The sequence below is a fragment of the Schistocerca americana genome, chromosome 3 (assembly GCF_021461395.2).
Source record: "Schistocerca americana isolate TAMUIC-IGC-003095 chromosome 3, iqSchAmer2.1, whole genome shotgun sequence".
Classification (NCBI taxonomy): domain Eukaryota; kingdom Metazoa; phylum Arthropoda; class Insecta; order Orthoptera; family Acrididae; genus Schistocerca; species Schistocerca americana.
This window is the reverse complement of record NC_060121.1, coordinates 299,510,501-299,525,673: the sequence shown is the minus strand read 5'-3', so window position 1 is coordinate 299,525,673 and position 15,173 is coordinate 299,510,501. Positions and strand designations below refer to the sequence as shown.

The 15,173-nt window shown below is 43.8% G+C and overlaps 1 protein-coding gene across 2 annotated transcripts in view; it reads left to right on the top strand.

Annotated features, from left to right (window-relative positions):
* LOC124607020 (protein alan shepard) overlaps positions 1–15,173 on the top strand; it is a 417,851-nt gene that overhangs the window by 336,865 nt on the left and 65,813 nt on the right. For both annotated transcript variants that reach the window (XM_047139180.1, XM_047139179.1), the window contains exon 7: positions 3,270–3,432. In XM_047139180.1, the coding sequence (XP_046995136.1) occupies positions 3,270–3,432 (163 nt within the window). The remainder of the gene's footprint in view (positions 1–3,269; positions 3,433–15,173) is intronic.

Here is a 15,173-nt window from a genome sequence, read left to right as displayed (position 1 = left end):
ATTCCCTTATAAAATATTTAATTGGGGTTTATTTTTTTCTCACAATTCTGTCTGGGTTATTTATTATTTAAAACATACACATCAGTATTCTGAGAGGAAGAAAGTCGATGTTACCTTCATGTTCTCAGGAAATTGCATTTTTATTGTATCCACTGGTAGAATATTTATACTACTGGTACCTTTTCTAATCTCATGCAGTAATGACTGTTCCAAATATGCTGATTGTTTTTCATTTTAGTTGTTGCATTTGACATCATGCTGCTTCTGTAATGTGATAGGTTTACATCCATTTTTCAAAGTTTATAATTTTATCTTAAAACCTTTGAAATCTGTTTGTGATTCCTATTTTTGTACTGCTGGATTTTGCACCTCCTATTTTAAGATATTCTGGAGAGGTTGTCAGCACATAAGTTTTTGTCAGATAGTGATTTGTTTGTTTATCTATTTACTTTACAGAAACTAAAAGCCTTTTGTATGTTTGTTACAATAATGAAGATAAGATTGTATTGAAGACTTATTTTTGAGGCCAGGAGACATTTAAATGGTTGAAAGATTGTTGCCATACCTGTGGCAATTTAGTTTCATTTAAATGGACATTGCTACTAAAGGGTTGGTTTTGTATTTTCTAAAAATATAGTGGTGAGGTCTTCTTCATTTTCTTCTTCCTCATCCTTATCTTATTCATCCTTATCTTATTCATCTTCTCTTCTTCCATATATTGGATTGGTGCTTAAGTTCATAGCATTTTTCTGTGAGTTTAATAAACACAACAGATACTTATAGCAGGGAATTTACCCATCGGTAATATATTCTCCTTCACTGTTTACAATGGTCTGCCAATGCTGGGATAACTTTTTGACTCTGTAACTGTAGACGTTACATGGTTTTGAGATGAATTACTCATTGAGCTATGTTCAGAACGCATTTTCATCTGGAAAGGTAGTTCCTTGAAGGTTGTTCAATAGAGAGCAGATAAGGTGAAAATCTGAGGATGAGAGATCAGGTGAATAAGTGAATATGGAATGACTTCCCAACACAACACCCGTATAGTGATTTTAGTCAGTCTAGTAGAATGCAGGCAAGCATAATCATGGAGAAGCATCACTTCATGTAGTCTTCCTGGTTGTTGTTCCTGGACTGTGCCTGTAAGATGTTTCAGTTGTTGAAAGTAAATGTCAGCAGTGATGGTTAGACCTTGGGAAGTAATGTGTAGTACTTCACACTATCACTGTTCCATCAGATGCATATCATTATCTTTTGTGGATGCACGCAGTTCTTTGTACGGACTGTTGCTACTTTGTTTGGACTCAACCACGCCTTTATTTCCCCCTGATGTTAGCATAAAGACACCATTCCTCATCATGAGTAATGATACGGGATAGTAATGGTTGGTGTTGTTCATGATCCACCTGTTGATGAGCAGGCAGATTTTGTCTTTGAGCATACGTACCCATACACCCAATTTTTGAACCTGTGCATTGCATGCAAATATCACATGATGTTGGAATGATCACAGTTCATTACATTTGTCAGTTCTCAAATACACTGACATGGATCATCGTGGATGAATTCATTTAATCAGTTTTCATCAAACCTTGAAAGTCTTCATGAACTTGGAGAGTCATATTGCCAAAACGATTCGCCTTGAAAAAAGAGAACCGTTTTCCTGCCATGCTCTGTCTAATGGCATTATCCCCAGGCATGGTACAAATGTTTCTGACTGCCTCCACTGCTGTCAATCCTCAGTGGAACTCAAATGAAGAATATGTTGGAAATGTTCTGATTTCCCCATTTTCTAGTGTCCACAGCTCCATTCAGAATTTTTCACCAATCTAAAGCTCTAATATTTCCTTTGTGGTATCACACATTTTATAGTTAAAGAAAAGTAATATCAAAATCTGCAATTCATTGGGTGTTTCCAAAATTGCTTTACATTTGTTATTTGATAGGAACAGGCAGTTTTTTTAGTGAAAGTGTTACCACTGTTTTATCTTTCCTTGTAACAAATTGGTATAATGTTACTACTGAACATGTAATTACCATTGGTGATAAACTGTGTATAGAAACAGTGTAGGATGTTTCAAATGCTACTACTACTGAATTCATCTTTTGTGCCCTTACGTGTTTCAGTTTCTGGATATAAGTTATGTCATTCTTGACAAGTATTTTTTCCAAAAGTTTGACTAATTTATTATGAATGGATTTCATCTTCACTGTGAGAATAATGTCTCTGTAAAATGTACAACTTCTTGTAAACTGTTCCATTAGTTCAATAGAATATGCTTCAAGCTGTGTATCTTTAGTAATTGTCATTAGATAGATTCAAACGGATTTAATTTCATACCGCAGATAAAAGCTCGTCCATCTACAGGGTGCGTTCAATATGCAAAATCATTTCTACGCAGCACTTCATGGAGAGAGATGTGATAGGGATGGAACTTGTGTCAATGCAGATTGCATAGTACACTTGCCTGACTCGTGCCGCTTCCTCATGCAATTACAGAGGAACTACTTTGTGGATTACTGCTATGGCAGCCAGAACATTGTCACACTCCTCTCCAATCACACATGTCATTCTGTTACTTATTTTAGGCATTACATTACAAGGTGCACATAATTCTTTGAGAAGGTTCACAAATAATTGTCACGATAGTTGATGTCTACTGGGATATATTTTGGCTCATGTGGTACATGAACAAGTGGCGTTTTTCCTCCATCATAAATGATTAGCATGTCTGCTTTTCATGCACTGGGAAATACCATCATTCAATCACATCTACTGCATCTACTATTATGCAATAACAGATGGGGCCATCACAACTCAATCACAGTGTACACGCAGTACAATGTAATCGAACATAATGTCAGCACCAAGCATCAAAGCAATTGAATGGAACAAACAGCTGTCAGTGTTTAGCTTGTTCACAACAGGGTAACTCATAAATTACTTGAACTAGCTTCTTGCAACACACACATAGGCATTCTCATTTATGGTACTTTACTGTCAATAAGCAGTGTCCCATTTCAAATTTTGTAACTGTTGTAAATAACTGCACTCTCATAAACAGCTCAAAATCTGTGTATTGGGTGCAAACACACACCCTTGTGTACTGTTCAATTCTGTGAAAAACGCATACAGTGCCTTCCTTGTCCAAAATATTTGTAGTGCTATTGTTAGATGATTCACTCTGTACATATATTTTTAATTTCATGGTGTCTTCAGAATGTTTCATATTATATGGTTGTAATTAATTTACATTTCTGTACAGAATGGAGTCAAAAGAGAAATGTGAGCAAATAATACAGATGTTCAATGGCAACCAGCTGGCTGGGTGCAAGGAACCACTTCTTGTAAAATTTGCTGATGGTGGAAGCAAAAAAAGGGTTCTGTACAAGACTACAGATCAGCGAATGTGGCGGGATACTGGAGAGGTATAGCAAAATATCCTTTAAATCCATTTCAGCAAAAGTCTTTTACTTGTATGAATGCATTGTCTACTTGGTTTCGAGCCTTGTGAAGTGGTTATGTGTCCTTTATTTATATGTGTTTGTAATTAAGAAGGCAAATGATGGAATAAAATGAGTCAACAGCTCAGCACATAGTAGATGCCTTACATTGTGTTTGGACATGTAAATAACATTTAAATTTCTAAAAATGGAAAATCCAGGATGTGATGTAACAATTTGGAGAAGGAAAGTTGCTGAACAACAAAAAGACTAACAATTATAGCTTTCAGCCGTTAAGGCCTTAGTCAACAAAAGACAGACGTATGCAAGCGGTCGCGCTCTCTCTCTCTCTCTCTCTCTCTCTCTCTCTCTCCTCTCTCTCTCTCTCTCTCTCTCTCACACACACACACACACACACACACACACACACACACACACACACACACAGAGAGAGAGAGAGAGAGAGAGAGAGAGAGAGAGAGAGTTATACACACACACACGACTGCAGACTCAGGCAGCTGAAACCACACTGTTTGTGTGAGTAATAATTTTCCTTCTCATAATACATTTAAATTTCTTGTTTATGTGGCTCCTCTCAATGCTTCCACTATGTGACCAATGCTTGTCTTTATTAATTTATTCCTGTATGTTCTGCATGTGATTTTATGGCAGCCTATTAACACTGTGGTTCCTGAGCTATAGTGAGTGAACCTGTACAAAGGGCTTGGGTATTTTTGCTATATTTCAAATTACTGCTATTCTTAGAAGGTTTCAGATGTACTGTTAACAACAACAACAATAACATTGACAGTCTACACCTTCTAGTTTCATGTAGCATGTAAATCTTTATCGTATTATCAGCTTGTTCCTTTTCCAGGCTATAATTTAATTATAGGGCATACAGTTTGTCTTGGGTACAATAAGCCCTTAAGAATACAATTTGCTGTTTCATTTGAGACATTTTGAAACATTGTACAGTAAAACCCCTCTTTTACATTTTTCAGGAGACTTTAAAAAAATATACATTGCAGGAAAATGTTTCAGAATTACTTTTAAGCACATATATACAATTTACATTTCAAGAACACATTGTTAGTTACACTACTGGATTTCAAAAATCCAGAATTATAGTTAATTTCAAACTTTTCTAGTGAATTTTTTTCTATCTCTGTTTTCTGTTTCTGTTTATGCATTTGAGTTCTGGTCAAGTCTTTGAAATATACACTCCAAAAACAAATTCACAGAATCCAGATATTGAGGGCTCCAGTTATGTGGGAGACGGAGTGCTTGCGGGTGACAGAAAGCAAACTCCGGTCTCTCCAATCGACTACACAGGTATGGCAGACTTCGTGTCAGCCTCACTCCTGGAAGAAGGTTCTGATTACCAGACTGTGCATTGGACATAGCACTTTAACACATGGCTTCCTCCTCCAGTGGGAGGATCCACCACTCGGTGAAGTTTGTGGTGTGTAACTTTCAGTTCAGCATATTTTGGCAACGTGTGTCCTATATACTGATGTTAGGGCAGACTTTTTCTCAGGGTGCTGATCACCATGATTGTTGAGCACATCTCACTGCAAATAATCATCATCACAATATCCAGTTATGCAGGTATCAATATATCTGATTTTTCTGTACATGGATTGCATAGGGGCCTGAAAATGGCATTATTGAGATGCCAAAAATGGTTGTCTAAATAAAATAACTTCTCAAAACATAAATTTGGCAATTTTCCTTAGTAAAAATTTTTTGTAACTGGTTTTCCAGTTCTTAAATACTATTGAAAATTTTGATATCCACATCAAAAACTAAGCCTCTGGATAGTGATTGGCAGAGGACACTGTTGATGGTTTATGTAATATGGTGGATCCAGTGACAGAATACATTCTATAAATTTCATAGTGAAGTTAAACATATGTAGGTCTGTGATGGCACACAAAGTATAATTCTCTAGGACACAATATAGATGGAATGTGAAGTTAAAATTTTAGCTGTACTGTTGGGTTCCATCCTAACCAACACTTCAGAAAACAGGACATATTCTGAAAGAAACGCAAAAAATGTGTGACACGTACGATTATGTTTAAATTGTATAGTCTTTGCTATTAGTTCCCAACCTAAACACCACTTTGAAAATCACTATGTTAAAAAAAACATACACCTTACACCAATTGATAATGTCTCCCTGCAAATCAAAATTACAAAATAATATGCCAATAATTCCCATATGGGTCATATTTTTTATTGCAAGAAGTGACACATCTGTGATGGTTTGAAGGTTGTTCATACATTATGCAGAAGAGGCATTACTGTAGCTCATCTACATCTACATCTCCATCTCCCATTCCATTCACATGTGGAGCACAAAAGAGCGACTGTTTAAATGCCTCTATAAGTGTTGTAATTGATCTAATCTTGTCCTCCCTAACCCTATGAGAGCAATGATTGGGGGGGGAGGGGAGGGGGTTTCGTATATTCTTAGAGTTTCTGTTTTTCGAACTAATTATGAATGCGCAGCCCAACCTAACACTTCTTTCGTTAACATGACTACACAGAAAATTACACACATGTAGTTACTGTTATGGTTGATAGTGTCAGGAGACGTAGCACTAGCAGTCAAATTATTCCAGCTTTTAACGACTTCTGCACTTTCAAGGACAGGTACACCAGAGCTCCAGAAAGTTTTTACAGAATATTTGGTAAACTCTGCATGAAAGTGAATACTTTTCCAGTGTTGTACATGTTTTTGTTTTGTTTTTCTCTCTTTTCATTAACTCATTCCATTAAGTGTAAATGGCAGGAAACTTATTATTACAGTAATACAAATGGAGATGGGAATTAACATTCTGAACATAAAGAATTTGAAGGAACTAACACAAAATGTCATCAACAGCAGGAAAATATTAATTTTTGGATCATAAAAGTGAGGTTCCGCTGCAGTTCTGAAAGTGCTACTTCATGTTCATTACGCCAGTGGTTTTTAATTCTGATACTAAAATGTAAACTTTCACGGCCGGAAATATCGTGTCCATTATAATTATCCGGGCTGTTATGCCGTGTTCGGTTGATGAATTCTGAGGTGATTCCCAACGTTTCGTCTCCGACTGCGGGAGACATCTTCAAGGGGGTCCGTAGCTTGATGGAAGGTCCAACGCACACACTGGCTCGCTACTGACTGCCGCTAAATTCCGTGTCCGCGCGCCCCCACGACGCGGCGTGACATCACGTGTTTTGAAAACGTCAGTGCAATTGGCCGCTGTCCATCGCCGTCGATCGCCGTTGCCATCACCCAGTAGTGGACGAGTGGTACACATCTTCTTTAACACCGGCATCCATATACCGTTTAATTTGACGCCCTCCTCCTTTCGGTTGAAATTATTTGGGTGTTTAGCGATTTCGATTGCCTCCCTGTAGAGCCTTTCGTAGTATCCGCTCGTGGCCGCTAGTACTTGCGTCTCCTCGAAACGAATATTGTGGTTCCCTGGCTGGAAAGCATGCTCCGCAACAGCTGATCGTTCTGTTTCTCCTCTTCTACAATTTCCCTTGTGCTCTTCCAAACGTTTAGAAACAGTTCTTTTGGTGGTACCCACATAAACATCACCACAGCTGCATGGGATCCTATACACTTCAGATTTTTCCAATGGTTTGCGAGCGTCCTTGGCAGGCCTAAGGTATTCCTGTATCTTCCTGGTGGGCTTGTAAATTACGGTAATATTCCGCTTCGTCAAGATCCTCCCTATTCTTTCCGTTACATTTTTAACAAACGGCAGGAAAACCTTAGATTTTGCAGTAGCCTGTATGTCAGTATGATTTCTGCGTGGCTGCCTCAACGCACGTTTTATTTCGGCGGACGAATATCCGTTCTTCGTTAGTGCATTGTGGAGATGTTCCATCTCAGCGTCGAGCAACTCAGGTTCACGAATATTTATAGCTCTGTCCGCTAACGTCTTGATAACACCCCGCTTCTGTTGTGGGTGGTGGTTCGAATCCCGGTGCAGATAACGGTCCGTGTGCGTGGGTTTGCAGTACACTGAGTGGCCCAAACTACCATTTTCGTTTCTAAACACAAGCACATCAAGGAAATGTAGTTTGCCATCTACCTCCTCCTCCATAGTAAACTGAATTCTTGAGTTTATACTGTTCAGATGTTCGTGGAACCGGCTTAGTTCCTCCCTACCATGTCTCCACAACACAAACGTGTCATCCACGTATCGGAACCATGTATTTGGTTTCTTGCTGGCAGTACCTAACGCCTGTTCTTCGAATTTCTCCATAAAGAAGTTTGCAATTACGGGACTTAGGGGGCTTCCCATAGCTACACGATCCATTTGCTCATAAAACTGTTCATTCCATTTGAAGTATGTGGTTGTCAAACAACACTTCAACAGCTCTAAAATATCGGCAGGAATAATTCGATACAGCTGTTCCAATACATCATTAAGTGGAACCATGGTAAACAGCGATACCACATCGAAGCTGACCAATATGTCCTCCGGCTGGACCACTATGCCATTCAATCTGCTGATGAAATGTGTCGAATTCTTTATATACGAGTCTGAACGGCCCACATGTGGTTTTAACAGTGTAGTCAAAACTTGGCTAACGAGTAGGTGGGCGAACCAATGGCACTTAGTATCGGTCTTAACGGAACATTTTCTTTATGAATTTTGGGCAATCCATAAAGCCTCGGTGGTAGCGCAACCGAACTGCAGAGACCTTTCTGTACACTCTCTTCAATGGAGGACTTTTTTTATTAATCGCGACACAGTTCTGAGAACGTTGTTAGTGGGGTCCTCATTCAGCTTCCTATATGCTTGCGGATCCAGTAGATCCGTAATTTTTCTGTGATAGTCGGCCACATCCATAACCACCGTTATAGATGTGGGCCGTTCAGACTCGTATATAAAGAACTCGACACATTTCATCAGGAGATTGAATGGCATAATGGTCCAGCCGGAGGACATATTGGTCAGCTTCGATGTAGTATCGCTGTTTACCATGATTCCACTTAATGATGTATTGGAACAGCTGGATCGAATTTTTCCTGCCGATATTTTAGAGCTGTTGAAGTGTTGTTTGACAACCACATACTTTTAAGTGGAATGAACAGTTTTATGAGCAAATGGATGGCGTAGCTATGGGAAGCCCCTAAGTCCCGTAATTGCAAACTTCTTTATGGAGAAATTCGAAGAACAGGCGTTAGGTACTGCCAGCAAGAAACCAAATACAAGGTTTCGATACGTGGATGACACGTTTGTGTTGTGGAGACATGGTAGGGAGGAACTAAGCCGGTTCAACGAACATCTGAACAGTATAAACTCAAGAATTCAGTTTACTATGGAGGAGGAGGTAGATGGCAAACTACATTTCCTCGATGTGCTTGTGTTTAGAAACGAAAATGGTAGTTTGGGCCACTCAGTGTACCGCAAACCCACGCACACGGACCGTTATCTGCACCGGGATTCGAACCACCACCCACAACAGAAGCGGGGTGTTATCAAGACGTTAGCGGACAGAGCTATAAATATTTGTGAACCTGAGTTGCTCGACGCTGAGATGGAACATCTCCACAATGCACTAACGAAGAACGGATATTCGTCCGCCGAAATAAAACGTACGTTGAGGCAGCCACGCAGAAATCATACTGACGTACAGGCTACTGCAAAATCTAAGGTTTTCCTGCCGTTTGTTAAAAATGTAACGGAAAGAATAGGGAGGATCTTGACGAAGCGGAATATTACCGTAATTTACAAGCCCACCAGGAAGATACAGGAATACCTTAGGCCTGCCAAGGACGCTCGCAAACCATTGGAAAAATCTGAAGTGTATAGGATCCCATGCAGCTGTGGTGATGTTTATGTGGGTACCACCAAAAGAACTGTTTCTAAACGTTTGGAAGAGCACAAGGGAAATTGTAGAAGAGGAGAAACAGAACGATCAGCTGTTGCGGAGCATGCTTTCCAGCCAGGGAACCACAATATTCGTTTCGAGGAGACGCAAGTACTAGCGGCCACGAGCGGATACTACGAAAGGCTCTACAGGGAGGCAATCGAAATCGCTAAACACCCAAATAATTTCAACCGAAAGGAGGAGGGCGTCAAATTAAACGGTATATGGATGCCGGTGTTAAAGAAGATGTGTACCACTCGTCCACTACTGGGTGATGGCAACGGCGATCGACGGCGATGGACAGCGGCCAATTGCACTGACGTTTTCAAAACACGTGATGTCACGCCGCGGCGCGGGGGCGCGCGGACACGGAATTTAGCGGCAGTCAGTAGCGAGCCAGTGTGTGTGTGTGTGTGTGTGTGTGTGTGTGTGTGTGTGTGTTGGACCTTCCATCAAGCTACGGACCCCCTTGAAGATGTCTCCCGCAGTCGGAGACGAAACGTTGGGAATCACCTCGGAATTCATGAACCGACCACGGCATAACAGCCCGGATAATTATAATGGACATTGTTTTTAATTCTGCATTACAATTTTCTATTTAGTTTCTTGGCTCTGTGAGAGCATGTTACACATTGCTTTTGTTTCTGCCTTTTTTGTTTCTCAGTCTTTTTGAGGAAACAGTTCCCAGTTGATAGTCTGGAGAGCTATCCTGTATGGTGTTATTGTCAAGAGATGATCTCTTTCTGCAAGGAATGCATAGGTAGTTTCCATATACTGTATTACTGCTAGCTGCTTCCTGATATGCTGCACTGTATCTGTCATGTGAACTTCATTTTCCACTTCACCCCCCCCCCCCCCCCTCTCTCTCCCTCTTCTCTCTCTCTCTCTCTCTCTCTCTCTCTCTCTCTCTCTCTCTCTCTCTGCAGGTTCAGGGATAAGAATAGGCCCACGGTATTCCTGCCTTTAGTAGTAAGCTTTAGTAAGAGGGGACTAAAAGGAGTCTCTCATGTTTTGGCCTTTATGTGGTGGTCCCATCTCTGCTTTGACCTCCATCTTTCAAAATTCTTCCGAAGAGGGAGGGTGCTCTACATGGTGCATTGTGTCCATTGTGCATTGAGACCTTTAGCCAGCTTTCTCATCGTTGCATTGCAGTCCTGCTCGTTCTCCATCTCTTGCGCGAGGATACATTCCCTGGGTGTGATTTCCAGCATGCACTGTGCAGTGTTGCTTTCTGCGGAGACGACGACGGACATCCTTGCACCTAATATCCAGTATGGTAGCCGGTCTGTTGTGGTGGGGCAGCCATGTACCCTGTTGGTTGTAGCCCCCTGACAACACAGGGATCATTGGGCTGATGCCTGCGCCATTAACTCCCCACGTATGCCAAGGAGTAGATGCCTATCTCCCTGGGGCATCAGGACTCCCGGCAATGGCCATCCTGCCAGGTGGCCCTTGCTGAGGCTGGGTGGTGCCCATGGGAAGGGCCCTTGGTTGGAGTAGGTGGCATCACGGTGGATGACCCGCAATGAAGCATGGTACATCATCTCTTGCTGGTGGCCAGCTGCCGGCAGTCTCTAAGCGTTCTCGGGCTCAATTCAACACTCAGAAATATGATCCAAAATCATTCCCCTCCCTGACCACACCGTGGGAGGAGCAAAAGGCTCAGGAGGTCAGGGACACTTATTCGTCCCGGTTCCTAGTTTGTACGAGAGCTGATAGGGAGTCTTTCATGTCAACAAAGCCTCAATCTTTGTAGGGATTTTAGAGGACAAGTTTGGGGAGGTGGAGGGCTTGTCCAAAATGCGCTCTGGGTCAGTAGTGATAAAAATGACATCATCTGCCCAGTCATGAAGGTTACTTGCTTGTGACAAGTTGGGGGATGTTTCAGTTACCATCACACCCCATAAGAGTTTAAATATGATCCAGGGTTTTATTTTCCATAGGGACCTTCTTTTGCAGTATGATGACAAGCTGCATGCCCATTTAGAGTGTCAGGATGTTCATTTCATGTGGTGCATTCATCAGGGTCTGAAGGATAATCAGATTGCTACCGATGCCTTCATCTTGGTCTTCAAGGGTGATGCATTACTGGAGAAGGTCAAGGTGATGGTCTACGGCTGTGATGTCAAGCCCTATATCCCTCCCCCGATGCGGTGCTTTAAGTGCTGGAAGTTAGGCCATATGTCTTCCCACTGTACTTCCAGCCTCACATGTGGAGATTGCGGATGCCCATCACATCCTAATACTCCATGTGCCCCGCTTCCCGTCTGTGGAGAGCATCATTCCCCTTCCTCGCTAGATTGCAGGGTCTTACAGAATGAGTGGAAAATCATGGAATATAAGACCCTGGACCGACTGACCTATACTGAAGCTAAGAGGAAATATGAACGACTCCATCCTGTGCGAATGACTGCCTCATATGCCGCCGCTACAACCACCATGATAGCCCCATCAGTTCAGCGAATTCCAGTTGGCTCCCCGAGCCATATGGTTCCACCTGCCCCCTTGACCGTGGTATGCACTACCCACCCTGTTGTTCCTGCACCACCTATCTCGGGAGCAACACCCCCACCACACATTGGGGACGTCCGTACCCGCTTCTTAGCCAGAGAAGCGTCCAACTTCATCGGCTCCTCTCGCTCGCAAGGGGTCCCTTGGGTCCCTCCCTTCCCAGGTTTCCACAAGTGGGAAGGATGACACCCGGCAGTGGTGTAAGTGCCCACAAGCAGCTGGTCGTAGGGCTTCGGGGTCCTCTTCCATCCTGGAGACTGAATCAGTGAGGCCCTCCCAGCCAGTGAAACCCAAGGAGCAGCAAGAAAAGTCCAAGAAGAAGACCTCTAAGACCAAGGAACTTGCAGTGGCACCCACCCCATCGCAACCTACAAGCTCTGTGTCTCAGGACAAGGTAGAGATTCTGGCATCTGCTGAGGACCTAGATCTCACCGGACCCTCGGACACAATGGATGTCACTTGCACAGGTACTCAATCAGTGGCAGCAGGTGACTCAGCAGCGTAATCTGCCTCCTTGGTCCCTTCACACCTTTCTTGGCCATGGACAATGTCATCCTCCAGTGGAACTGCAGTGGTTTTTTCCACCATCTTGCAGAGATCTGACAACTTCTCAGCCATCACCCTTTCCTCTGCATTGCTCTTCAGGAAGCTTGGTTTCTGACGATGCGATCCCCCGCCCTCCATGGCTATCAGGGTTATTATAAGAACCGGACAGCTTATGAGAGGTTATCTGGTGGTGTGTGTATCTATGTCCTTCACTCTCTTTGAAACGAGTGTGTCCCTCTACAAACACCTTTAGAGGCTGTCGCTGTTTGGCTATGGATGCCTCAGGCTGTTACTGTCTGCAGTCTCTATCTTCCACCAGATGGTTATGTCACACAGCATGTCCTGGCTTCACTGATAGCCCAATTGCTGCCACCTTTTCTGTTACCGGGCGACTTCAAAGCGCATAACCCTGTGTAGGGTGGATCAGTGGCAACAGGCCGAGGCAGTGTCATTGAGCAAGTGTTGCACAGCTCGACCTTTCTCTTGTAAATAATGGTGCATTCAAACATTTCAGTGTGGCACATGGCACGTACTCAGCCTTTGACCTTTTGATCTGCAGCCCTAGCCTATTACCGAATGCCCAATGGAGTGTGCGTGATGACTTGCGCGGTAGTGACCACTTTCCAATCTCTCTGTCACTGCCACAGCGTCAATCTTCTGGGCACCCCTGCAGATGGTCAATGAATAAGGCTGACTGTGACTTGTTCACCTCCATTGCCACTATTGAGCCTCTTTCCAATGACGCCATTGATGAAGTGGTTCGCTTGGTCACCACCGGCATCGTTACTGCCACAGAATCTGCTGTTCCCTGTTCTTTTGGGTCCCCTCAGTGGAGGACTGTGCCTTGGTGGTTGCCCGAGATCGTTGAGACGATTAAAGATCGCAGGTGGGCCCTCCAGCATCACAAGTGGCATCCCTCATTGGAACACCTCATCGCCTTTAAACGGCTCCATGTGCAAGCCTGCCGCCTCATTCACTGATGCAAACAGGAGTGCTAGGAAAGGTATGTCTTCACCATTGGCCTCTGTACCTCTCCATCGCATGTTTTGGCCAAGATTAGGCGACTCGATGGCTATTGGACCCCCATCAGCATACCTGCACTTTTGCTGAATGGAGCAGTCTGTTCTGACTCCGACACAATTGCAAACCGCTTAGCGGAGCATTTTGTTCAGAGTTCCGCTTTTGTGAATTACCCACTGGCCTTCCGCTCCCTGAAAGAGAGGTTGGAACGTCGGAGCCTTCATTCCACATGCGCCACTCTGACTTGTACAGTGCTCCATTCAGAGAGTGGGAATTCCAAAGTGCCCTAGCTGCTTGCCCTGATACGGCTCCCAGGCCAGATTGCATCCACTGTCAGATGCTCAGACATCTCTTGGTGGACTGCCGGGGATGCCTCCTAGACCTTTTCATCCGTATCTGGGTTGAGAGTGAGTTCCCATCGCAATGGCGGGAAAGCATCGTAATCCCAGTGTTGAAACCTGGCAAGAACCCACTGGAGGTGGACAGCTGCCACCCCATTAGCCTCACCAACATTTTTTGTAAGTTGCTTGAATGCATGGTGAGCCAGAGGTTGAGTTGGCTTCTTGAGTCTCGGGGCCTTCTGGCTCCATCTCAGGGTGGGTTCCGTAAGGGCTGCTCTGCCACCAATAATCTGGTGAGCCTGAAGTCTGCCATCCGTACGGCCTTTGCCTGCCATCAGCATCTGGTTGGTGTCTTTTTTGACATGCGGAAGGCGTATGATACAACATGGCGACATCACATCCTCACTACGCTTCATGGATCGGGTCTTCAGGGTCCGCTCCCGATTTTCATACAAAATTTTCTGTCACTTCGTTCCTTCCGCATGCAAGTTGCGGCCTCCCATAGTTCTTCCTGAGTTCAGTGGGCTCCCACAAGGATCCATCTTGAGTGTCTGCGTCTTTTTAGTTGCAATTAATGGGCTCGCTGTGACGGTGGGAGCATCTGTCTCAGCTTCCTTGTATGCTGATGACTTCTGCCTATATTAAAGCTCCACCGGCATTGCAGCTGCTGAACGGCAGCTGCAGAGTGTTATCCACAAGGTGCAGTCTTGGGCTGTAGCATATGGCTTCCAGTTTTCGGCTGCCAAGACCTGTGTTATGCATTTCTGCCGGTGTCTAACTGTTCGCCCTGAGCCACGGCTTTATCTTGACGGTGAACCTGTTTCAGTGGTGGAGACGCATCGGTTTTTGGGATTGGTTTTTGATACCTGGTTGACTTGGCTCCCTCATATACGGCAGCTGAAACAAATGTGCTGGTGGCATCTTAACGCTCTTTGTTGCTTGAGTGACACTAGCTGGGGTGCTGATCAGTCTCCCCTTTTACGGCTGTACCAGGCATTAATCCAGTCCCATCTAGATTATGGGAGCATGGCTTATGGTTTGGCATCCCCTTCCACATTACGGTTGCTTGACCCCATCCTTCACAGCAGAATCCGACTCGCCACTGGAGCTTTCCACACAAGCCCTGTCACTAGCATACTTGTGGAGGCTGGTGTCCCTCCATTGCGGTTCCGGTACCAACAATTACTGGCCACTTACAATGCCCATGTTTCTAGCTCGCCCGGACATCCCAATTACCGTCTGCTGTTCCACAACTCGGTTGTCCATCTGCCAGAGTGGCGGCCCAAATCAGGGTGTACGATCTCGGTTCGTGTCTGGGCTCTTCTCTCTGGGCTTGAGTTTTTCCCTCTCCCATCTGTTTTCTGGGCCCATATACGTCTACCCCCATGGTGAGTGCCCCACCCATACCTTCGGCTCGAT